The 27,877-nt window shown below is 34.0% G+C and overlaps 1 protein-coding gene across 1 annotated transcript in view; it reads right to left on the bottom strand.

The window, feature by feature from the left end:
• USH2A (usherin) overlaps positions 1-27,877 on the bottom strand; it is a 998,601-nt gene that overhangs the window by 117,426 nt on the left and 853,298 nt on the right. The window contains exons 58-59 of the mRNA XM_051996749.1: positions 20,606-20,764; positions 16,822-16,984 (exon numbers count right to left, since the gene is read on the bottom strand). Of these exons, the coding sequence (XP_051852709.1) occupies positions 16,822-16,984; positions 20,606-20,764 (322 nt within the window). The remainder of the gene's footprint in view (positions 1-16,821; positions 16,985-20,605; positions 20,765-27,877) is intronic.

Below are 27,877 nucleotides of genomic sequence, written 5' to 3'. Positions count from 1 at the left end.
AAGCTTCTGTAAGTAAGGAAAAGAAGTTTGAACCAGTATAATCTGTATGGAAATACATATATCATGCAGTAATATTTACATTTTAGAATTCTATATGAGTCTCTTGATACAATTGGGAATACTATACAAGCTAGTATATGTGTTGTCTGGTGTCTAAAAGTACCTTCTTACTTTCAGATTTTATTTTAGGAATCAGATAAATCCACCCTTTGTATACTTTGGTTTCCTACTTATTCAAGGCTTAAGTGTCTGCAGTTCCCAATATTCATGAAAATAACTGAGTCTAAAAGTGTAGTTTAGTTAGTAGGAGGTAGCTTTAGATATTCCATATGAAAAGTCTATACAAAAAATTAAGAGAGAAAGGATTAAAGATCTGGAGCAGCAGTAACTCAAGAGGTCCTTCAGAACAGAGGAGTCAAAGTGCCTTCCTTTCAATGCCCTGATTTTGTCATTTAAGAAATCTGAATCATGACCTATGCAATTTCTGTATCATTGCATCTTCATTACCAACTAAAATGGTGGTGCACTGGATAGAGTGCTTGGGTCTAGAATCAGAAAAAAAACATCTTCCTGAATTTAAATCTGGCCTCAGATACTTAGTAGCTCTGACCCTGGGCACATGATCCTGTTTGCCTCCGTTTCCTCATCTATAAAATGAGCTGGAGAAGAAAATGGCAAACCACTCAGTATCTTTGCCAAGAAAACCACAAATGAGGTCATGGACAGTCAGACATGACTAAAAAAATCGGGAAAATTTAGAAAATGAAAGTTTTTTTTTTTTAATACATTTTATAGAGGTAGCTAGGTGGCACAGTGGATAGAGTACCAGCCCTGAAGTTAGGAGGATCTGAAGTCAAATATGACCTCAGACACTTAATATTTCCTAGATCTGTGACCCTGGGCAAGTCACTTAACCCCAATTGCCTCAGCCAAAAAAATACATACCTACATATACATATATGTATATGTATATATGTATATATAAAGAGAGAGAGAGAGAGAGAGAGAGAGAGAGAGAGAGAGGAGAGAGAGAGAGAGAGAGAGATCTGAATTCATTTGTATGTGAAATAATGGCAAGAAGACCTCTCTACTAATTCAAATCAGCAAAAGTTCTGCAAATTACGGACTTAGATACTTGGCAGCATTGAGAGATTTGATGACTCATTTAGAATCATACAATAAATATATTGCACTTGATGGCCTTCTTTCAGCTCTAACTCTATGATCCTTTGTATCAGAGATGGAACTTGAATGCAAACCTTTTTGACACTAAGACTGACTCCTGGTCCACTATACTTTATTAACTCAAAGCACATGCCATTATCTTAACTAAAAGGCTAGGTGTTTTAAATGATTAGTTTAAGAATCAAATGGCTTCCATGTTGCTAAGTCACCAAGACTAAGCAGTAAGAATTAGCAGTTTTGCCTGTCAAAGTTATAGGGTTTAGATCTGTCCTTCTAAGACCAACTCCACTAGAGCTCTCTACTATAGGTGTCTTGTAATGAGTGTTATGAATTTTAAAATTAAAACAACACATAGCCATAACAAGATATATGATAGGATAGTAAAATCACACATAGGATTCAATATTAGCCTTTATTCAGTACTTTCAGGTTTGCAAATCATTTAAAAATATCTTATTTAACAATTTGGGGAAGTAGATGCCATTATTATCTACATTTTATAGATAAGGAAATTAAAGATGAAAGAATTAAGTGACTTGCCCAGAATCACAGAGTTAGCAAGAATTTAGAATTAGGTTTAGAATTAGGGTCTCTATGATTCTTAATCTTTCTATCTGCAGTTTCTATCCATTATGCTGTATTTGCTGATTTAAGAATTAGAAATGTGCTCTGAGATGATCCAATTCTGCCACCCTCATTTTACAAGTAAGGAAAGTGAGGAAGAAAGATTAAATTCTTCAATCAAGTTCTCATAGCTAATACATACCAGAACTAAGATTTGAACCTAACATCTTCAGAATCTAAGATCAATTTTCTTTATTCTATACAATAATCATAAAGAATAATCAGTTTTTTTGATAAGTTATCAGTCAATCTGGTCAAGTATCAACTGGTTGATAACCCTGTTTATAACCTACTCTTTTATTATTTGCTACTGCCAACAGATCAAACCATGAAATCTTTAAATGTGTAGTATTTGACCATTGTATTTGGCACATATATCTATGTTTATGTTCTATTTGGAGTTCTTTAGCTGTAAAAAAAAAAATCCTACTGTGAGGTCAGATTCTCTTACTTTGTTTTATGATTTCAAATGCCAAGCTCTTTTTATAATGTCACATTGCCAATACTTTTTTTTTAAAAAGTATGTTCAATCAAAAATTTCTGGGAAAATTGGAAAATATATGACAGAAATTAAGCCCTGACCAATACCTAATACCCTATATTAAGATAAGGTTGAAATGGGTTTATAATTTAGACATAAAGGGCGATACTATAAGCAAATTAGGAGAACAAAGGATAGTCTACCTCTCAGATCTGTGCAAAAGGGAGGAATTTATATCTAAAGAAGAACTAGATAACATTATGAAATGCAAAATGGATAATTTTGATTATATTAAATTTAAAAAGTTTTGTACAAACAAAACCAATGCAGCCAAGAGTAGAAAGAAAGCAGAAAACTGGGCAAAAGTTTTATACCCACTGTTTCTGATAAAGGCCTCATATCTAAAATATATAGAGCACTGACTCAAAATTATAAAACTGCAAGCCATTCTCCAATTGATAAATAGTCAAAGGATATGAACAGGTAATTTTCAAATGAAGAAATTAAAGTCATTTCTAGTCAAATGAAAAAATGTTCTAAAACACTACTGATAAGAGAAATGCAAATTCAGACAATTCTGAGGTACCACTATACATCTCTCAGATGGGCAGGAAAAGATAATGATAAATGTTATAGTGAATGGGGAAAACTGGGACACTAATTTATTGTTGATGGAGTCGTGAACTGATCCAACCATTCTGGAAATCATTTTGGGATTATGTCCCAAATGCTATCAAACTGCATATCCATTGATTCAGCAGTATCTCTACTGGGCCTGTATCTCAAAGAGATCATGAAAAGCCCTTTTAGTAGTAGCAAGAAACAGGAAAATGAGTGGATGCTTATCAGTTGGGGAATGGCTGAATAAGTTATGGAATATTATTGTTCTATAAGATACAATTAGCAGGATGGTTTCAGAAAAGCCTGGAGAACTTACATGAACTGATGCTAAGGGAAGTGAGTAGAATCAAGAGAACATTGTACATAACAACAAGAAGATTATGTGATGATTAAGTCTAATGGTCATGTTTTTTTCAACAATGAGGTGATTCAGGCCAATTCCAATAGACCTGTGATGAAGAGAGCCATCTGCATCCAGAAAGAGCAGTAAGGGGACTGAATGTGGATCACAACATTGTATTTTCACTTTTTCATTGTTGGCCTGTATTTTGTTTTCTTTCTCATTTTTTTCCCTTTTTGATCTGATTTTTCTTGTGCAGCATGATAAATGTGGAAATATGTTTAGGAGAATTGCACGTTTAACCTATATATTGGATTATTTGCTGTCTAGGGGAGGGGAATGAGGAAAAGAGAGGGAGAAAAATTTGGAATCCAAGGTTTTGCAAGAGTGAATGTTGAAAACTACCTTTGCACATATTTTGAAAATAAAAAAGCCCTTATTGTCTCTTTTCTCTTGTGAGGCAATTGAAGTTAAATGACTTGCCCAGGATCACACAGCTAGTATGTGTTAAGTGTCTGAGGCTGGATTTGAACTCAGCTCCTCCTGAGTCAAGGGTCAATGCTCTATCCACTGCACCATCTGGCTGCCCCTTAAAAAGCTATTATGTTTTTTAAGTATGTTCAGTACCATCTCCTAAATCTAATGTCTCATCTTGACATAGAAGAAATCAGAGGTTCTTGAGAGCTATCCCAAAAAAATAAAACTTTGGTAGGTCCCACCACTTTGGAAATAATAACTCAGGGATCTCATACCTTTATTGACTGAGTGCCTATGTAAACAAGTTTTGGGATGTTCTTCACTAAAAGCATGGCTTTTGGATAGATGTAATTTTTTTTGTTGGTTACAGCAACTTATGAGGAGCATCTAATAATGGTAAGTGTATTGCCTCATTATAGGCAATAGTGACACTGATGAAATCATGGGTTAGTAGTAGGGTTACTACTAACATGTAGTAACATGATAATAATGATAAAAATAGTTATGACATGTACACATATATTTTGTAACATGTTAAGGCTTAGAAACAACCCAGATGTTCAGGGTACATATAACTGGGTAAAAATCCTGAGACCAGGTTTTCTGCAGAGTTTGATTTTGGCCTTTCCAAGATGATTCTCTCTCTGTCCCCTACCCCCAAAACAGATTTTTATACATCTCTTTTATACCATAATTTCAATGTTTAAATAATCACTAGTGGACATTGTGCCTTGGTAGCTGCCATTTACCTAATATAGTATAAGGTGGGCATTCAATGAAGCCTCAACTTTTGAAATCTTGAAATACTGCTGCTGTCAATCATCTATGGTGCTCTGGACCTACCTTTTAAAAAAGATCTAGCATTAAAATCTGAGTTCTGGTTTTCCTGAGAACACTGCATTCTTCATCTATATATGCTAATTATCTAGACATTTCTGTTCAAAGTTAGATGAAGTGCTGGAGCATGTCTTTCATGCTTCTTTTCCATCTTCTCTATCAAGGTCTTGATAGTCTTCTGGCATGGCACCCTGGTCATTCTTTTTTTCCCCTTCTTTTCTACAATTCAGTTTTAACAAATTCTTCTCAGACAAATTGTTCATATATATCTATGGCTTCTTTTGCCCTCTAGACTCCTTAAAGACACATTCAAGTTTCTTCCTGGTTGGTGAACATTACGTTCTCCTAGTTTCTACATGGAGCAATTCCAAACCATTTCTTCCATGTCTAGAAAGCAGAGCAGCCATAATAGTTTTCTTTCTCTTAGAACCTATTGTCTCTGTCTTTTTCATATACAAACAAAATTCAAAATGGGTCTTCTAGCCTGGGGCATTTTGAGTTAATGAAATTATTCCTTTCTTTGATGATACTCAGACAGATGCCTGATCCTGCCCTTTCCAGATATTCTCCTGTTGCTTGACTTACAACCAGTTTCTTTCACAGGCTTTTATTAGTTACCTGAGTTTTATAATAGTGTTCTGCTTTAGTCCACGAGATCCTTACCACCAGGACACTAATCACTGGACTTTAGGGCAGTGAAAGTCTCAGGATGTACCTTGACTAGTTTGAAAAATCACATAGGCTCTTGCTTTGGCTCTGACTACTCTTGTGGCCTGAAAGAATAGTCAGATCTTTACCATTATGAGCTTACTGCTCAGGGCATCATGAGCTGTAATTGGAATGGAGAACACTCCTAAACCATCTGTGTCATCCACCTATTTAATATAATTTTTTTTAAATTTTTGATAGCTGCAAAAAGACATGTAGGAGATCTTGGTTTGAAATTCTTGGAGGAAATCATAGATTTCAATGACATGAGAAAGTTCACATTTGCTGTTGTTAAACTCAGGAACTTCATAGTAGTAATAGTAAAATCTAGATTCGTTGAAAGTCATTCCGTTCTTTGCACTACCTGATAACTCTTCTAGGAGACATGGATTCTCTCAGTCTCCATCATCACGAAACAAAGAATTCGAGCTTTCTTCTGGAGAAGCGCTTTCATCATTGGAAGAAGGATGAGCAGCTTTCAGTTCTTCTGAAGATTCAGTTTCAGCCTAAAGATACAGTACATTATTACACTTTCCCAGAATCATCTTCCTCACTTGTTTTAAACTATTCACAGTTCTTAGATTACATCAAGATTCTGTGATGTCATCTACATAATCCAGTCACTGCTCAAGATCTTATTAAAAGGCAATTCTGTCCTATTTAGCTTGCTGAATTCAGAGACTAAAGAGGAACCACGATTTCTGTATGCTGTCTTCTTCTCTATAGATATTACAGAGGTACAATCTGACAAGCTCTTTGTTAGTCTTCCCATCGACTTTCGAGAACTCGATGATATATCTGCAATGTAACTGTCTATACAAATAGTCAAATTGCATGAGTTTTCATTCCCACACTCTAAGCTGTTAGCTTTTACAAGCTTAGAGTGTGGAAATGAACTCTAAGTAGTTGATCCTATACAGTCTAGCAAACTGTTTATGCTGCTGTATGCCTTTTTAGTAATTTTACCCACAACTGTTGAGATGCTGCCCACACATCTCATCAGATATGCCAAATGTAATGCTCATACATGCCTGTTTTTTGATGTCACTGTCATCCTCCAGTTCACTATCTATAGAAGTTTTATCCACAAAATCACTTAAATTGTCAGGTTCATAGCATATGTGTGTGACTCATGAGTTGGGTCACCATTCTTCTCAGACTCTCCACTCATGCATGTTGGAGCTGCAAAACCATCCACATTCTCTAATTTACTGAATATATGCATGTGATTAGAGATAGGATCTCTAACCCCAGATATATTATCCAATTTTTTCTGATCGAATATGTTAGCTGTACTGCTGAGGAATATGGATTAAGTTAGGTCATTGACATTTTTAGATATTTTCCTGTGCATAATTGATCAGTGATATCCTCTCAGCAAATCTGAACAGCAATGTTACAAATATTATCATTATGAGACTTTACCTATTACATTTTTTCCCCTGAGGCAATTGGGTTTAAGTGACTTGCCCAGGATTACACAGCTAGAAAGCTTTAAGGGTCTGAGACCAGATTTGAATTCAGGACCTCTTGACTTCAGGGCTGGTACTCTATCCACTATTCCATCTAGCCGGTCCCTGTTGCATAATTTCTTGTGCTTTTTCAGAAGGTGAGTTTTCAGAAAGTGGCAATACATAGTCAAGATACAGACTCATCTGAGAATTAGAAACTAGACATCACCTCTACTGTCCTTTGATAAATATCAACTTTGTTTTTCAACTCTCCTACATAAGTCATTCCATTCAATTTTTTCCCCTGAAATCACATCATTTTACACTTTATAATGGTTTACTGACAGTCTGAGTTTCACAGGTTTCTGTATTAGATTGTGATATACATAGTACTTATGGTACTATACATACAATAGGTACAACATGGTACTGCCATATTGCTGGTTTTGGAATCCACATATATCTCTTTGGTTTAAAATGTATTGTGAAGTTACATTAGAAAGAGTACAAGGATTTGGAATATTTTATTGATTTGCCATGGTAAACATTTCTTTGGATTCTGGCATTACATTTAAGTATAGAATTTTTCTCTGTTTCTTTTCCAAGTATGTGCCTCTTAAAATTTTTTTAATGGGATTTCTTTCTATCTCTTGTCCTGTGATCTTATCTGCTAAGATTATTTCTGCATCTTTGAAGTTCAGAACTGACTTTGAAGACACCATTCTTGGGAGACACATGACTTCATCTTGCCCTTAATTCTATACAGCATTCAGAAGACAATGGCTCATTTCCTGATGACTTAAAACCTGGATTTCTGGCCTGAGGTCTTCATCTCTCAGCATCAGACTGCAGACTGCACGATGCTACCAATCAAAATATTGTCATTTATTTTGGATGAAGTATACAAGTTCAGAAGAGGGACTGGGAATGAAGATAGAAAAATATTACAAATTTTCAAAGTAAAAGAAGGAAAATCCTTCTTTTCATCAGCATTGTTACCCCGTGGCACCGTCATGTTTGCAACTTCTGTAAGCTCCTTTTAAGCCCAAGTTCCAGTCCTGGTGCTAGCCTCTCTATGATGATGTTGACAACTTTTATTGAACTTTCACTCAGAAACTGAAAAGTAGAGATGTTTTAGTTAATCCGTGACACTGAAGAAAAAAGGAGGGGACTCCAAATGTGAATTATTTACTCTTTGCATGTAATAAGATTAAACATGGTTCTAGATCCATATTTATGCAGGAGCACAAGAGAAGAATGTAACTTGGTTAAGTATTTAGTTCTTATCATTGTTGAATATTTAATGAATGAAACTTATGGTGAGGTAAATGGTTCCATCTGTGGTGCTAAAAAACAGAACATCTTCATGTCTGAATAAACTTTAAACAGAAGTGGTTGAGCAGGCTGTAATCATTTCAATCGACTTAAGATTTAGGATTCAACTGCTCATTTAACTGGAAGTACTTTCTCCTGAATAGCCAATCTCTTATTCTTTGCATAAAATCATGTTAGACATGTTTTAGATGGGAGTTTCTAGCTAGAGTTAGAGGACTGTTGTGAGAATCCAGTGAGATGATGTATGTAAAGTGCTTGGTAAATTATAGAGTTTTAAAAATGTTAGATATCATTAACAATATCATATAATTTGATACTTCACAAGATCCATAATTTCATCAGTTGGGGAACTTTTTGCTGATATAGATTGCAACCCTTCTCTATTTAAACAGGCAGTCTTAATTATTTGCTAGGACAGAAAAAAGTTAGCAATATTTTTGGAGTAAGATTCTTCAAATTTGGTTGGGATCATTTTGAAATGACAGAAACATAGTTCATCACCAGTCTCTCTTTTATCATCAGTCTTTTTCTGTCTATTGGTTACTTCCCTACTGCCGACAAAAATGTCTCAAAATACCCTCCTTATAGGCCCATAATCAAAGCATTTCCATCTTTGTGGAATTTTACTTGTATTATAATGACATAATTTTTTTTTAACCTACTCAAGGTGATATTCATGAGATGATGAGAAATTGAAATGTAATTTAATAGAAAGCCAAATGGCAAAATACCATGTTACTTGGCACTAAAGGGGAATAAAAATATGGACTGATAAATAATTATTTACTATATACTTTTCATCCTTAAAGATAAATTATGGTGCCATACCCTGATGTGAAGCTGAATGAATTGATAGGCAATCCTTCTATACCTTCTTAGCAACTTATCATCCCACACTACACAGCAGCTCTTCCAAACATTTTCAACTCTCTTTTTGTACTCCAAAGGTTCCCCTATCCTTAATATTGAGAATCTTGCCTTATATTTTACAGTAAGAAAAAAATCTATTTACTGTGAACTCCCTCTTCTCTCCTGTTCCTCATATCACTCAGATGTCATGTGCCTCATTTGTATCTATTTCACCTGAAGAGATGACCCTACCTACTCTTTACCGAGGCAAACCCATCTACTTGCACAGGTTGATCCTATTCAATTACAATTCCTCCAACAAGTTATACCACCTCCTGTTTGCCTTCAATTTTTAAAGCCAATTTGCCTTTTTTTTTTTTTTTAACCAATCTCTTATCTTCATTTTTCTTGTCTTTTGGCTAATTCTCTATTGCCTAAAAATTCCTAAAAACCCTTACTCAATTCTTTCATCCACCTTAACTATCATCCTACATCTCATCTTTGTTAAAGGTTTTCAGTTTTTACACAATAAATACATCAACTTCCTGTCTTTTTACCCTCCTATCTTTTCATGTTCTTAAACTCTTATAATCTGACTTCTGATCTTTCTGCCACCAAAACCTCTCTCCCCAGAGTTACCAATGATCAATTGTCAATAATAATTGCCAAATAACAAATGTCAAGTCCAGGAGCCTTTTCTCAATCCTCATTTCTCTTGACTTCCCTGATTATTGCTGATTACTCTCTTATTGCTATCCTCCTTTCTTTAAGTTTCACAGACAGCACTGACTCCTAATTCTTCCTTTCAAATAACTACTTCTCTGTCTCCTTTTTTGGATCCTCATCCTAACTATGGATGTCCTACCAGGTTTTGGCCCATACCTTTTTCATCCTTCCACCATACTACTTTACTTAAGGATCTCAACAATACCCATAGTTTTGATTATTATCACTATTCTGACAGTTCTTCAATCTACCATTCAAACCTCCCATCTTTCATATCCATTCAGACATCTCAAATTGGATGGGTAAGAGACATACTAAATTTATCACATCCAAAACTGAGTTCTATCATCTTTTCCCCTAAACATTCCCTATTCCCTTCCAAATTTTCCTCTTACAATTGAGGACAGTGTCTCAAGACTAGAGTACAGCAATATCTTGTTGGTAAGTCTGCCTGCCACAGGTCTCTCTCTATTCCAATCCATCCTATAGTCCAATGCTAAAGTGATTTTCTTAAAATGTAGGTCTAACCATACTCCATCCTGCTTAATAAAATGGAATGCTTCCCTATTAGTTCCAGGATCAAATTACAAGGCTTTTGTTTGTAATTCAAACTCAACTCCTTGATCCTGTCTCCTAACTTTTCAGTCTTCTCATGGCTTATTCCTTGCTACCTATTCTTAAATCAAGTGATACTTGTCTCATTCCTGTTCTACTAATAAGACACTTTACCATGTTATTTTAGGCATTTTCCCTATCTCCCCTGCATGATATAACTAAGTTTTCCTAGATTCCTTCAAGTCTCAACATAAATTTCATCTTCTACATGAATGACTCAATTCTAGTGTCTTCCTTCTGTTTATTATTTCCTAATTAACCTGTATATACCCTGTTTGTACATATTTGATTGCTTGTTGTCTCTCCACTAGATTATAATTTCCTGGAGGCCAAGAACTTAAAAAAAAATTCTTTTTATCCCCAGCACTTAGCACAGCGCCTAGTACATGCTAAGTGCTTAGTAAATAACTACCGAAATTAAAAAAAAAATTATTAAGCACTTTTGATGTGCCAGACACTGTCCTAAGGGTTGAAGATAAAAATAGAAAAGTAAGATTGTCCCTGTTCTCAAGGAGCTCATATTCTGATGAAGGAGACAAGACAGATAGCAAGTTTTTGCAACATGCCATATGGAAAGAATTCTTGGTCCTTTGGGTGCAGTTGCAAAGCAGATGGTGATGCATCTTCTTTAATGTTGTTTCTACTGGTAAAAGCATATCTGCTTTTGATGATCTGTACATTTGACAGCACCGAGGACTCTGGTGGCAAAAACTTTCCTTTCCTGGTCTTTAGTAATTGTGGATGCTGGAAAGATTGGGACTATAACATCTATAGAGGTGTTGCCAGGTCATGTCCCCTTGAAGGTGGCTCCTTTGGATGATGGATGTAGAGCCTGGGCTAGATACAGGACTAGTAGTCTGGGGCAAAGGCATTCCCTCAGATCTTAGGCTTGGAATAGATGGCAATTTTTCATTGTTCCATATATTTTAATTTTGGGGATGGGGAGGATGAAGGGTCTTTTATTCATAAAAATTGCTCCCCTAAATGATGGCTATAAGATTTGGTGTTTTGAAGCACCTTGGAATTTATAGGCATAAAATATAGCTGATTGTTCCAAGGTATAAAGATCATTATGGTGATAGACTGAATATCTTATTGAAGAATCAGCTTCCCTAACTGCATGATACTAATAATAATTACCAATAGACTGATCACAAATAACAGTTAATTTGTCAACGATAACTCATAAAACCAACTTTTAAAAATGTTCTTCAGACCTCCATGACAACTCCCCACTTCTGCAGTAATAATGGTAACATGGTTTAAAAGGGGGCAGTGGCTACTGATTCACACACCATTTTACAAACTTACAAACACCATTTTGGCACTCTATGGTAAAATAAACCACATAAATACTTACATTTTGCTAAAAATGAAGTCATTGACTGTAGAGGGCCAGAACTCTGAAAAGGTGTACTTGAATCAAAAACAGCAGGGTAAGTTAATGTGAGATAATGGTTCTCTAAACATATACTTAATGTGATATAGTGATATAATGTCTCTTCTAACAGTTGGTGCATGCTCAGTGTGCTGTAGTGATGTAATCATACTGAGGTATTTAAGGGAGTCTCAGACACAGAAGAGTCTCTCAGCCACAGACACAAAGATGATGTGGGACTCCAGATTCCAGACTCTGGACTCCATCTTTGACCAGACTCGTGGTGGCTGTTCTGCCTTCATCACTTCTCCACCTAAAGACCAAGGCAGATCCTCCAGAAAGCTAGCGTGAACATTACAGTTGACACTAGTAAGTTGTTAATAAGTTGAAGATTGAGATTTTTGGCAAGATGATTAAGAGGTTGGGCATAAACTCTCTATTCACTTAGCTTAAAAAAGACCACCAGAAAATGCACCAATTTAAATAATAAAAAAAGAAAAAGGGGAACTGCACTTATATAAATCCCCACAGAAAAACAAGCAGACTGACAAAATAAACAAATAAAACATTTTATTTCTATTTGAAACAAAAACTTCCAAATAGAATGTGTGGAAAAGAAGGAGGGAATGAAAGAAATTTCATATATTTTAAGATATAGTTTATATATCATTTTTTGGATTTTTTTTATTCAAAAAAGGAATGTTTAGCTTGGAAGGGGAATAGGGAGAAAACTGATGTAAAGATGAAATACATCAATAAATGAATTTTTCAAAATATTTTATGAGAGTGACCTACATATGTATTAAAGATCTTTAAAGATTTAAAGAATTTAAAGATTGAAGATTAAAGAGGAAAATATTAGAAAGGAAAATAAAATCTAGATAGATAGAGATGAATTTACCAAATCATCTGATTATCAATAGCAACAAGATACAAAATAAGGTTATAAATGCTTGCCAAAGCTGTTCATCACTACCATGGAGGATTCCTAATGGATGAGAAGTTCTTCTTCTAGGTGATTACATTTTCCGACTCTCAAGACACATTGCATTCTAAAACTTTCAAAAGAGAAGAGTCTAGATATCAACAGATGGAAAACAAACAGATGCCTTTTATGTAGATTATGATAGACCAGAGGGAGGTCTATTTGTGAGGTCTTCCATTAACAATTTTATTAAATTCAATGAAAAAAATCATGTATTGAGCACTTACAGTGTTCAGAGAGCTAAGTTCTTGGGATACAAAGGCAAAAGAGAAAATAAAGGATGTCTAAATAGTTCATCAGTAGTATCTTACTTGCAGAACATAGTTAGGGAATTATTTGGACAATGTAGATAATATAAGAAGAGTATTGCTTGTTTACCACTCCCAAAGTTTGTGTTCAGATGACCTAGATTTCATCCTGGCTCTACCACTTATATGATTTTGGACAGAGCCAATTAAACTCTAGGTACTGCAGTTTCCTTTTTTATAAAATTAGTAGGTTCACCTAGATGACCTCTAAGTTCCCCTCCAAGCCTAAATTTATGATTCTAAGATTTTTCTTATCATTCTGAGAAAATGTTCACCACTTCTTCTTTTGTAATAGTCTCCTAGCTAGTATAGATATATATATTTTTTTGTAAAGCATCTAGTAAAATGGGATTCACATAGGGTGGTCTACCCAATGAAAACATAGCTTAGGAAAAGAAAAATACAAGCTGATAGCATAATGCTGAAAGGTCTTTGATTTATCATACAAACCAATTATTTATTGATAAGAGAATCACCTGCTCAATATGGTAGCTTCTACAATATTGAATAAACTGGCACCAAACCAAATATACATAATTTCCCAAAGATATCTAATGTCTCATGTTCCAACTACCATTATAAAACTTATTTCATCATTAGTTTTCAAAAGACAAGAAGGGAAGCCTCTCATGTAGAATTCAAACCATCAATAACATAATTTAAATACTAGGTAATACTAATAAAACAAAAGGCAGTACTATAACTTATAGTCATGGCCCTTTATGGGTTAAAAATTATAAACATCTTATCTTTTAGGGGGTAGCAGACAGGTTTTAATCCGATAATATCCAAAGGTAACCATTTATACAACAGAAGAAAATTATCAGGGGGGAGAAAAAGGGATTTTTTTTTGGCAGAGTGACAATCATTTTGCAAACATTTTCAGAATGAGATTGACAAGCAGGCTTCTTGCAATTTTAATGAAAAGATCTGCATAGGCTAGTTCACCAAATAGTCTGTAGTTGAGTTAAATGAATTTCCTTTGGTGGTGATACAATAAGAAGGCAAATGATGAAGAAGAAATTACATGTCATCATCTTCCCAGAAATACTGCAGGCTGCTTGTTATGACGATATAAGGGCCAATGTAGAGCCTTGGAATGAAAAAGAACCATGTGCCTACATTCTATTCCTGTCCTTACAAATTTCAGATTTTTTTTTTTTGCAGCTATCGAAGAAAGATTTGATATTGTTGTTGTCTAAGCACATTTAAACTTCAGCTGAAATAACTGCCAAGTGATTCATGCCTATGTAGGTGAATATAACGATTGTATCTGGAGCCCCAGTGCGCCATTTTCATTTCACTTTAAATAAAAAACAAAATGTATCTATGTCAGTCAGTGCCCTTCTGCTGTACTCAGAGGTATCCAACAGGCTACAATTATGATTGTGAAGTGATTGTGTCACATTGGAGGAAGGTTTATTGCTTTTGAGTCTGCTAGGCAGTAACACATTCTGTTTCATATTACTCTTTATATCATTGTTTGGCTGTGACTAGAATAATCAAATGCCATCAAATGCTGTCAAATTCAATTTACAGTATTTTTCATTGAAGCGGGCTTTCTGCATTATATTTCCTGTTTTCCCTCTCTATAGCTGCCATGGAATACTCAACATAATCATGAGCTTTATTTACAAAACCAACAGAGTGAAACCACGTCCTGGGCTATAACAGATACTTTATTTCCCCTTATTCAGAATAGGGATTTGATGTGCTTTTCTCATACAATTAGCATTAAGTAGATGAAAGAAAACTATTTCCAGAGGATGGGCATTTTTAGAGCCTGCACTAATGTGCTTAGCGTAAAATGTAAATTCACATTAGTCATTTTTACATGTTCGTGTTGTATTTGAATCAGAAATATTATTCTTCAAATTAATGTTTGCTGAGAAGAAATTTGGCTTGCTCATTTTCAGTAATATCATTTACATAACCAGAAGTTCAATAATACTTCCTCTTTTGGCAATTTTGCTAAAAACTCTTAATTTTTCATGGAAGTTGCATTTTAAGATAAGGGCCTTGATATGTGAAGCTACATGGGGACAAAGATCAAGTCTAAAGTTTAAGGACCTTGGGCTGGATTTCATCACAAAGATCACTGAATTTAAAGGCTGATAAGAAACCTTTGTCATGCTTTATACACTCAACATACTTATTGGAGGCATTTATCTGTATTCATATCCTTTATGATATTTTCTGTCAGTGTTTTCTGTATTAGACAATTAACTCCCAACAGTGATTCAGTTCAGATTGCTTTATACAAGGTTCTTCATGATGTCATATATAGACGGGTAAGGCTCTGAGAAAGTGAGACATATTGGTAAAAGCCCCAAACTCTGAGACTTGGCTTCTTGGCATAATGCTATCAATTCACAGAATGACTGTGAAAGTCTCTGTTTGTGCCTCAATTTCCTCAACTATAAAATTGAAGTAGTGATCTATGTGACTTCCAAGAGACTATGTAGTACATAATGCACTGATCTAAGAGTCAGTAAGGAGTCAGGAAGCTGAATTTTATGCTTTGAATATTTGCTGTGTGACCCTATGACAGTCACCTGACCTCAGTGTGTCTCAGTATCCTCAAATGTCAAATATAGGAAAAAAAACACACCTCTCCTATAGAGTTGCTGTAAGGATCAAAAGAATCATATCTTTAAAGCACTTAGCACAGTGCCTGGAATATAGTACATCAATAAATCCTTCTTCGTCCTTCCTTCCTTCCTTCCTTCCCTCCCTCCTTCCTTCGTTCCTTCCCTCGTTCGTTCCTTCCTTCCTTCCTTCCTTCCTTCCTTTTTTCCTTTCTTGCTTCCTTCCTTCCTTCCTTCCTTCTTTCCTTTGTTTAATTCTTAAAAATATTTATCATCAATTATAATGAGACTACACAATAATGAAGAGAAAGAAAAAAAAATACTTATGATACCTGTTCACTTTCAGAAGCAAACAGAATGTGAATGAAAAGCCAGCTCTAAGGAAGTAAAGAGAAAGTATTGCATGCCTGACAAAATGTAAATGATTGAGCTATTGAAATCCTGAAAAGCAAGAATGATCTCTGTTTTATAAAGACTACATCCTTACATGACAAACAAAAGTCACATCAGTAATGGAAGAAGTGGGGCAAAGGTGTGGCAACAAAAAGAAGTATGGATTTGGAGTTAGATAATTTAGGTTCAGATTTCAGGCCTGCTATTTAATACATGTGTGACTTCAGGAAAGTTACTGAACTTTTCTGTGACTCAGTGACCTCTGAAAACTGAGAGTAATCCTTTCATTTTAATAATAAATACAAAATCTCTGATTATCTTCCAGATCTAACTCTGAGTCTTTTTTTCTTTTTCTTTTTTTAATTTTTTGCTGAGGCAATTGGGGTTATGTGACTTGCCCAAGGTCACACAGCTAGGACATGTTAAGTGTCTGAAACTGAATTTGAACTCAGGTCCTTCTAACTTCAGAGCTGATGTTCTATCTATTGCACTACCTAATTGCCCCTCTGACTATGATTCTATGAGATCTTTAATTAGTACCTTCCAAATTAATAGTTGGGTAGTTTAAACTATACTTTCCAACTTTTAAGTGAATATGACATTTAGACTAGAACCAAATGTTTCATAAAATAGTTACTATTTCTTTATAATCTATTGTTAACTGATCATTAATTGGATACAATAAACCAGGTAGTTTGATTCAATTTACTGATTCGATCTGGTCTAGCTTAATAAAGAATCAAAACAGTCAACCTACTTGTACATTTGTATTCACAAATTAAATGAATGTGTCTGCATAAATCTCTCCTCCCCTAGTCATCATCTAGGAAGTCTTTTTGTGAACAAAGGGCACAGTGCATTCCATCACATAGGAATCCTATAAATGCTTAAACATTGAATAAAAATAGTTAGAGTTTTACCGGTGAATAAAATAGTGGATGATGACTCCATTTGGCTTTTTAGGTGGTAACCATCTAATCAATATGCTGGTAGGTCCAGTTGTCACAAGAAAAGGAGAGTTCAGATACATGGGAGCTGCTTCAAAAGTTGTCACCAAGGTACCACTGCTGACTCCACAGCCATCTGGAGAAAAAAATACAAAAAATACATTTTTCAAGGAGGGGATGAGGGAAAGGATCCTACATTTGGCAAGTTTGGATTTCAATGTTATATTTATCTATATAAATCTAAAAAAGAGAAACTGGAAAATTTATTAACCAAAACATTTAAAAATGACTGCTAATCTTTGTGACTAATCTGAGGACAATCTAGTTCATTATATAACTGATTGTCTGCCATTCTCTCATTTCTAAAAGAAATAACCACTGAGGTCACTATATATAGGATAGAGTACTATTTCTGCATCTTAACTTTCACATGGAATCTTATAATAAATAATTTCTGACAATCAGTACAAAATTTTGTTTGAATTTTTCAAGCAAATGAACATTAAATATATATTACTATCCTTCTAGGGAAAAAAATTAACCAATCTTTTATACAATTATATTTCTAAGAAAGTTACAGAACCTTGTTTATATTCATAATGATTATCTTAGAAAATAATTTTAAAGCATCCTGTAAGAACTAGTCTTTTATTTCTGGATATTAGCTTCTATTACTTCTTCTTTTTTTTTTTGCAATAACTTTCCTCTAAAATATTTAAGTTAAATCAATATTGTAAAATTTAAGAAATATCTATTATATATAAGGCAAGGTACAATTTTGTAGAATGAAAACTACATTGAATTAAAGGTCTGCCTCTGATATATACAGGCTTTGTCATTCTGGGAAAGTTACATAACTACTCTGTTCTTCAAAGAAAGTTTCAAAGAAACTCTGAAAAAATAACTTGGAGAACAGGTACTGATCTATATTTGTACAAAATTGTTTTAATTTTGAGAGTTCTTAAAATTAATGAACTTGCAAACATTCTTGAAAAAATAAAATAAAACATTCAGATTGACATTGGAGATATAAAGATATAAAACACTCCCTACCCTCAATAAGGCTCTTTTACTATGTATTTGTTGAGATGTTCGGATAGATCAATAGATTTATAGAGAGATAGGCATACATAGAGATCTATGATAGACAAATAGATGATAGTTAATTTAAACAAATGGATTATAAAATAGGCAGATGATTTAGGTAGATAAACCTGGACAAGTAGATAGGTAAACAGATAGACAGATAGATAGATTAATAGATAGATAATGGATAAATGGATAGATGATAGATTAGCAGGTAGATAGACAGACAAATAGATGACAAAATAGACAAAGTAAAAATATGAGACAGTAGAGAGATGAACATAAATTTTTTACACAGGTTGATCCTCAGTAGTTCAAAAGACTTACAAGATACTATTAAGATCCCTTGTTATAAAATCATTTCCCCCATAGTTTGCAGATCTAGAGTTCAATTACCTGCTCATATTATAGGGTTTAATAAAATTATAGGGAGTCATCCGTAGGCTCTGTAGTCTCTGATGTTTTCATAAATAAAGGTCAGTGGTAATTCAACATCCTCAAATACTCTTATTTCTTTTTTTTACTAAGGTTTATTTTCATATCAACACACAAAACTAGTTTTGTTATCAGAAATCTAACAATATAACAATATATAATGCTAAATGCAGTAACTGGATTTCTGCTCTTTTTAAATGCTCCAATATATGTGCTAATGAAAAACAAAAATTATAAGTCAGGCAGAATATTTGAGAAAAAAAACCAGCAAAGGGCCTGGATAATTCTTCCTACTACATTATCAATGTTGATTTGGATATGATTGATTCCATTCATATCTATAGTGCTTCAAATACACATGTAAGAATTTGTTGTTTCAGGAAATTTTATGTGAAAATTCATATTAAAGAAAAAAATTTGAATATGAAAAATTATCATAAAGAGAAATTGTAAAATATTTCCTTGAACAAAATATATTTTCCAAAAGCCATGAGAACAATGCTGAATCTAGTCTTTTTTTTTTTTTTCTTCAGGTGTATTATAAACTGTAAGTTTTTTCTGAGGGAAAAATTTCAGATCCCAATTAAAGAGTGATATCCATTGTCTTCTCCTTGTTACTCAAAATGCTGATAGATCATACCTTCACTTGTTAGCTGGTATGATCACATTATCAGCTGATTCCAATATTAAAATCCATAAAAATAATGAAAAGGGTGAAATTCTGTTGAGAGAAAATATCACATCATGCACGTCCAAGACTCACAAAAATATTTCGGTGTGATATTTGCCACTGCATAAATATATGTTTAATCAATTGAATTTAACTGCTCTCTTCTAATCACATGGAAAATCACAAGCTGACCTTATGTTAAAAATCAATGAAAGAATGATCTTGACAGACATGACTGAATGTGTAAGTGAACTTGGATAAATGAGGGCAAGAAAAGAAACTAGAAAGATCTTCAAGTCAATAATGTTTATGTTTTAAGTAACCTGTAGAAAGCACTTTTGAAACTGAATTGTAGTGTCATCATATTTCAGCTATTGAGAGAAATCATAGAAAGACAGATGACCATGAACTCTTTATAAATTCCACAGGAAGCAATAGTAACTTGAAAAAATTGAAATTTCTAGTGATAATATATTTTGGGAGTTGTAAGAATAGATTGGGTAAACTGATGTTAGATTACCTATCTGAAGTAATGTAAAGGTAGTCAAATCCAACAATAGGATACTGAACTTGGTATATATAAAGGACTTAAAAATGCTCATTATTGAGCAAAGTGGTGTGAGGACCAACATCTACATTTTCTATGTCTCATATAAAATGTGCATGTTAGAAAATGTTAGAAAAAGTGATTATCAGAGACTATTTCCAGTAGTTGAAATGAGATGCATTGCTCATAGCTATCTGCTTTCAAATCAATAAATGCATATAAAGTACCTATAACAACACCATACTAGGAGCTAGAGATTAAAATATAATAGAAATAGCATAGTCCTTGACCTCAAAGTTTTTATAACCTTATAGGGGGATAAAACATATACAAATATGTGTCTTATCCATAAAAAGAAATGCATGCCTTATCGTCCTAATCCTGGGTTAATGTTGAAATAAGTATATGATTTTGGAAGACTTAGGGACTAAATTGTAACTGACTAAAATGTAACTGAATGCTTTATCTGTCTAATTTTCAATAAAACAAGTGAAGCTTAGAGAAAGGGAGGGCTTGTCCAAATGTTGATATTACTGACTACAAGCTGCTTATTAAAAAATATTCAATGTATATGAGATAAAGGTTAGACAAGTGTAATAAAATGGAAAAGTTTTATTCAGATTTAATCCAATATTATAACCACAAAAAGTGGGATAAACTAAGTTAAATCTATATTTTATGAAGCTTTTGTATTCCCCAGTTTGCTTTACATTTCTAAAGACTTTCATATGAGTGAGTGTTTTTCTTTTAAAGTATTTTATAAAACAGGACTTTATATTCACACACACAAAAATGACTAACATTTTAATCTACAGTTAAATATTCATGATAAAGTGCAGAAATATATAATGCACCACTCAATACCAGACTGATTTTTCTAGGTAAACAGTTCACTTCAAAAGAGAAATGAGATGTTAGCTATTTTAGTTATATTAAAAATATATGTATTCATTTTTTGTGGGGAGGGGTAAAATTTGATACTTGATTCAGCCCAGACAAAGGATATGAAGTATGCTCACCATTATGACATGCTTGTATCCTTATTTCATACTGTGTATATGGGGTCAGATTCTTTACCACAGTAAAGTGATCATAACCAACTGGATAGATCAATGGTGTCATAGTTCCTGGGTTAAGTAAGACGTTATATTCCAAAGGCATTTTTTGAATGTGTCTTTCTTCTGAAAAATAAAAACAAAATTAGTAGAATAGTTTAGAAATTCTTGCTAATTAACAACAAACATTTGTGTATTCATTTATATACAATATCATATATACAATACAATACATCTGTACACAGAATACATTTGGAATGAACAAATTCTTAGCAATATACATTTCAAATTGCATTGTTAAAAACTATTACTATTTAATTGAATTGTAATTTTATGAGTATTAAACTTTATGAATCAAGGACCTATGAATGTGGATTTATTTTTATTAGATACAGAATATATCCTTGGTGATCAGAAAAAATAAATATAGTCTTTTGTCTTTAAAACAGATCCAGTATACTGCAACATATTTAACATATATAGGACTGCTTGCCATCTTGGGGGGGGGGAGAAGGGAGGGAGGGGAAAAAACGAAACATAAGTGATTGCAAGGGATAATGCTGTGTAAAAATTATCCTGGCATGGATTCTGTCAATACAAAGTTATTATTAAATAAAATTAAATTAAAAAAAAAAAACAGATCCAGGATAATTAGAGAATGTTTCATAGTTTTCTCTTAGCTGTACTTGCCCCAAAAGTACATAAAAATACTAGTAGTTTTGCAAGTGATGATAATTTTTCTATATGGCATTGTGTATAGCATCCTGTCTGACATAGATCCTTGACATAATAGCCCATAAAATATCCAAATCATGGTCTACCTAGAGAGTTTTCAGTACATCAATTATTGAGCCGGGACAGTCCACTCTGTCAGTGAGACTTATAGACCTGTACACGAAATTCATATGAAATTTGTGTCTAAGAAGTTTTAGTGCTCACAGTTGCCGCTTTTGAGAACAAGGTCTAAAACCATATTTAGTTTCCTCAAAATGCAATGAAATTAATTGGCTGATTATGGAATTATATGATTCTGTGTCATAGAGAAGTTATATTTCCTGAATGCAAAAAGGAATCCCCTCCACATAAACCATATTATCTTTTTAAATGGTTTCTTAAATGTTTTTTCTACAATACCAAAAGATGAAGTGTCTTCATCAAAAAAAATAAAGAGATCATACGGTATTGTGGATAGAGATCTTGCCTTTAAGCAAGGGAGACAAATCTCACTTCTAACATTTGCTGGCTGTGTGAATTTCACATAAACTCTCAGTACAGTAGGCAAATTGTTAAGACTAAGTAGCAGAGAAAGTGCAAAATTCCACTGGTAAAGTGAATTTCTTCACCTGGGAGCTCCCTATACCATTCAACTACTAAGTCTTACCCCGGAAATTTCTAGTTAGTTACATTGTCAAGATAATAGTAAATAAGATTATAGATCATTGGCCCAAAGATTTAGAGCTATAATGAACTCAATGTTATCTAGTCTGACTCCTCAATTTTGTAGAGGATAATTCTATGTGGAGAAGTGGAACCTGAATTCAGATATATTGCTGAATTCAGATGTATTGATTGCTCTTTTCTCTTCTCTGCTAAATGCAGGACTTCATACATACAGCAAAATATGACTCAAAAAAGTCACTCTGATTCTGATCAGTCTAGAAGTAATACTCAAAAAAGTATGAAATGAAATGGAAAAGAGAACTGGATACCTTGAACATGCATTTAAGAAAGGTTAATTTTTAGGGAGAATGGGCTAACTACACTGAAAGCATAATTAAGAGTAAGAAGCTAGATGGAGAAATTTTAGTTTGAATCTGTGAATATTGTTAAGAAATTCTTAAAATGTGAATGATTAGAGATACTAATGTTCTAAAGATAAATCAATGGAACAGATATACTTGCCTACATAAGGAAAAAGCAGGGAGACTTTTGGTGGGGTTAAAGCAGAAGTTGGGAGATCTCTTGGATATATCACAAAAGAGATTAATGTATTCAGCAGGGAGGGGGTAGGTAGATTGGGATAATGTTTAATACATCTTCCAACTTTGAGTCTATAATTCTTAAATCATAACTTTGCTTACATCTGAGTCATAAAATTTTAAAAGTAGAAGTGGCTTTAAAAATCATCAGGTAGAACTCTCTCATTTTATAGGTGAAATCCCTGAGATCTAGATGAGATTGAATGACTTGCCCAAGTTCACACAGCTAGTGAGAAATCAAGCTAAGATTTCTTAACTTCACATTCAATGTTTTTCTCACTACAATGTATTATATATTGTATCTTCTTGACATCTAAACAAATAATAGATTAAGTCAACTCAATAAAAAAATCAGCTAAATCAACTAAAGTTTTGCTTTAGTAAATACAATAACAATACTAAGTTTAAAGGTTTTTTTGCTTATTGTGTTCACAATTTCAAGGAGAGTGAGGTGAATAGTACTAGACTCTCTGAACCACTGCTGCAGCCACTAACAAAAGAGCAGTCACTGAATATGCTGTGCACACCTGGCCATAACAGTTGCTGCCATCACATCATTTTTGAATATAAAGAGCAGACACATATAATAAAGACACCTTCCAACAGATCACTACAGAGAGAAAGTAGATTAGCAAAGCTTTAAAAAGGATTCAGCAGACTGAAAACTGGAACTACTTTAATAGAAAGAACTTAAAGAAATTTGGGTTTGTATTGTTTAGGAATCAAACTGGAACCAAGTAAGTAGAAGATAGAATTTTTTAAATAAGATTCTGTAAACTTGTGATATCAACAAAATTTAAAATTCAGAAAGATTCCTCTTTCTACTTTTTATCCATGACATGATTTTAGGTGAGACTTCAGTCAACAGGATGTAGCTAGACAAGGTAAAGATCAAAGAAATGTGAAATTATGTGTTGCATACCCATTTCCACTTCACAGACAATTAACACTAATTTGGAGTTTTCAAAATTAGAATTTGTGATTTGAAAGGGGCTGGGATGATATTTGTCATTGATGATACTGACAGTATTGTTTGGAAAATGCATAAACATTTAAGAGTAGAAGACAGTCACAGAGCCTAGAGTGTCATGACAGTGGACACAACACAGTGGACAGTATTGTTGAATTTGTATTCAGAGAGAATTAAGTTCAAATATAGCAGAGGATATTTGTTAGCTGAGTGACCCTAGCCAAGTCACAAGTTTTTAAAACCTCAGGGTCCTCATCTATAAAATGAAGATGATAATTGTGCAAAACTTCTAGGATCAAATGAAGTAACATTTATAAAATCCTTTGTAAATCTTAAAGGTTTACATAAACATTACTCAGTGGTATTGTTATAATCATATACTATATTATATACACTATATCATATATGCATATATGTATAAATAAATAAATATATAAGTAAATCCCTTTAGTAATGCAACATTCTGTTACTCTAGCTTAAGTTATGTGATCTTGAATAAGTCATGTCTTTTTCTTGGCCTGTGTCCTTAGTTAAAAAATGATGAAGATCTACTAGATCAGAGGTCCTTAAACTTGGAGTTGTTAATTTATTTTTATTTTTTATTTATTTTTATTTTTTCTGAGGCAATTGGGGTTAAGTGACTTGTCCAAGGTCACATAGCTAGGAAGTGTAAAATGTCTGAGGTCACATTTGAACTCAGGTCCTGACTTCAAGGTCAATGCTCTATCCACGGTGCCACCTAGCTGCCCCTGAATTCTTAATTTTTTTAAAAAAATTGTTAACTATTTCAATATAATTAGTTTCTTTCATAACTCTTGTATTTTAAACAATTAAAAACATTATTCTAAGAATAGGCTTCTCCATAGCCTTCACCACACTGACAAAAAGGGACATGAAATAATAAAAATTTAAAACCCCCAGCATTAGATGATTTTGGGGATTCTTTTAAAGCTTAAATCCATATTCTTTTGGAGTAACTATAGGAGTTTTGTATCTTCACTCCAACATAGTGGTATCATTTTGGTCTTATTTGAGAGTGAAGGACAACTAACATCAAGAATTTCAAAATAGTAAAATCTAATTGCTTTGTAAGAATTTGTTTCTGGAGACTTTCTAATAATTAACATAGGTCTTTTTTTCCCCAAGTGAAATACATCATAGTATAGGGGATAGAAAGCTAATCTTGGGGTCAGAAAAACCTAGATTCAAGTACTGTTTCTGATATATCTTGGATGTGTGAACCTTAGCAAGTTACTTAGCCTGTCAATACCTGAGACAACTTTTTAAGACTCTAAGTTATACAGAGAAGGCATACTCTCAGTTATACAGAAAAGGCACACTATTGATTAAGGGAGTTTTTATGCAATGAAATCATAGATCTCATGCGCACCTCTATTCCCTATCCCCCATCATTCAGAAGTCAGTCAACCTGCACATGGTGGGTGTGAGCAGGCAGTATAATAAAAATTCTAAAAGACCTAGCATAAAAGATGTCATCAAAGAACTGAATCAGTGACCTTTAACTACACTGTGGAAGAAATCCGTTGCCAGCCCCTATTGTCTAGCTAAAGGGAGCTCTCTGTTGAAAAAGGGTGTCACTTCCATTTGATGAAAGAAATTGTGTTATATTAAAAAATTAAAAATTACACATATCCACATACAAATATCTCCAAACCACCTTCATGCAGTTCTAAACAGAGCTATTTTTAAAGCCTCACTTAATGTGGAATAGATGCCCTTTATGTGTGATGAGTATGTAAACGGAAAATGCTTCTTTAAACTGTGAACATGACAGAAAGTGACATGCATTTAGTGAAGGAAAGGGGGCCCATGCTACTGTCATAACTCACAGGACAGTGACATGAAAACCTCCTGTGTTCTCGCCAACCCTTCACCATCTGCAATGAGTCTGAAGGTACCTAGCCCCCTGGTATTCTGATGCCGAAACGAAATGAAATGGGCATATTTGTTTAAGTCAACTGGGAGGCCACACGACTTGGTTAGTTCCAGAGTTCATAAATTTCTGTCAGAATAAAAGGAACCATGAAAGCAGAAGTGAACCAATTTAGCCTAAGTGCAAATGGCAGTTTTGTTATTTGGTGTCAAAGTTACCAGGAGCACAATGACAACCTGCCATAACACATTTTCATGTTCACTAAAGAACAAGGAATCCGTTGGTTAATATTCCTAGCAATACTCCTTTTCATAATTTACAACAACTAGATGCTGATAGGTTATTTAACATTTATGAAGTTAAGATGTAATCAGAAAAACCCTGATTATCTTTACAAATAAAAAAGTTAAATTATTCAACTTTTTTTTTCTTGGTGGCTTTATTTCACAGCAGGTGCACACTTTGCAATGGGACAAGTCAATCAAATGATATTTCTTTTTTCCTTTTCTTTTAAGGAGACAGAGCAGGGACAATTCTATGAGGAAATCTATTAATTCAGCCTGACAGCCCTATTTGCTTTAAAACAGTGGTTGCTTTTAACATGGCATTTGTAGCAAATCAAGCTCTATTCTCTTTATGGGTTGGAGGTTGTTAGGTATTCACCCTTTGGAGTTCAGAGGTGAAATGAAAGAGGAAGTATGGCAGAGTGGTTAGAGAACTGTCTCCAAGTTCTGTCTCTATCACATATACTGGCTGTATGACCTAGACCAGATTGCTTAATATTTCAGTGTTCCACCTACTCAGTAAGACCCTAAGTGGCAGGACCATTCCAATATCCATTTGGTAAAGGTGATTTTTCCATTGACAGTTTCTCATGCTAAATAAAACATATTAAAAACATTTACTATCTTAAACAAGCATTTATTCATCACTTGCTAGCCCAAGATACAACTGGGTGGGACAATGGATAGACAACTGTGCCTCAATCTTCCTGAGTTTAAATCTGGTCTCAGATACCTACTAGCTCTGTGACCCTGGACAAGTCACTTAAATTCTGTTTGCTTCAATTTCCTCATCTGTAAAATGAGCTGAAGAAGGAAATGACAAATCATTCCAGCATGTTTACCAAGAGAACACCAAATGGGGTCATAAAGAATCAGACATGACTGAAAAATGACTGAATAGCAACAATAACATTTTCCCCTTATATTAAGTGCTAAAGACACAATCACAAAAAGGAAACAATTTTTCCCCATAAAGAGCTTGTATATTAGGGGGAAAGGGGAAACGATACATATAAAATGATTTTATACAAAGTAAAGATGAGTAAAAAAGGGGAGGGGAAAGGAACATCAACAACTAAATTTCCTTCTTCCTACTTACCTTCATCATATTCTTCACTCGTTCAGGTTATAGGATTAGGAAAAAAATAATCTGTGAGCCAAAATTAACCTGTCAATCAGTCAATAAGAATAGTGTGGCACAGTGAAAAGAATATTGCATTTGTAGTCAGAGGACTTTGGATTGAAATCCCAGCTCTACCCCTTTCCACCTGTGTGAGCTTGAACGAATCATGGGATCTCTATGGTCATCAGGTGACTGACCTGTAAGAGGGAGGAGATGAACTGGCTGGTCCCTAAAGTTCCCTGGTTCTCTAAATCTATGATACAGTTGATTACCTTTTGGATAGCTGAGAATAAATGAGAACTGGCAACAAAGTTGAAGAGAAAGCTCTGGCCCTATGTGTGAGAAGGCTGGGGTTCAAGTCCCCAGTATTTAATATCTATGTATCAATAAGAAAGCCAGAGAATGGCAGGTTTTCTAACAGGAGGAAACTTCTGAGATATTCTAGGCTCCCTTCATTTTATGGAAGTAAACTGAGACTTAGAAGGATTTAGGGAATTGTCCAAAATCATCCAGAGGGTAAGAAATGAAGGCAGGTTTCTAATTCAGAATGTAGCATTCCTTAAATTCACTCTCAGTTTCTTCATTTGTAAAATAATAATACCCTCATTTCCTCATAAATTCATTGTGAAAGTATTGCTTTGAAAATGTAAAAGTTACCTACAAATGTGAACTATTATTTCTCCCCCCCACCAATCTTTCTAGACTGCATGGTTCAGGTTCATGAAGGCAGAGAACCAAGTCCCATTTTATTGAAATATTATATCTTTCCTCAGCACTTCGCAGTGTTCAGCACCTATTTCAAATACTTGAGCGTTTTCAAGGACTTTTCATATGGTCACCATGGGTCCTCTCTTCACTAATGCAGATTACAACTCCTTTATATCTTAGAACATTCCCTTTGGGAGTTTTCTATGGCCAAAAAAAAAATGCAATCATCCAACACAGAAACTGCTGACAAGACTTTCCAAACATAGTTAGACTGGTCA

The sequence above is a fragment of the Antechinus flavipes genome, chromosome 4 (assembly GCF_016432865.1).
Source record: "Antechinus flavipes isolate AdamAnt ecotype Samford, QLD, Australia chromosome 4, AdamAnt_v2, whole genome shotgun sequence".
In the NCBI taxonomy this organism is placed as follows: domain Eukaryota; kingdom Metazoa; phylum Chordata; class Mammalia; order Dasyuromorphia; family Dasyuridae; genus Antechinus; species Antechinus flavipes.
This window is presented reverse-complemented; position numbering and strand designations above follow the sequence as displayed.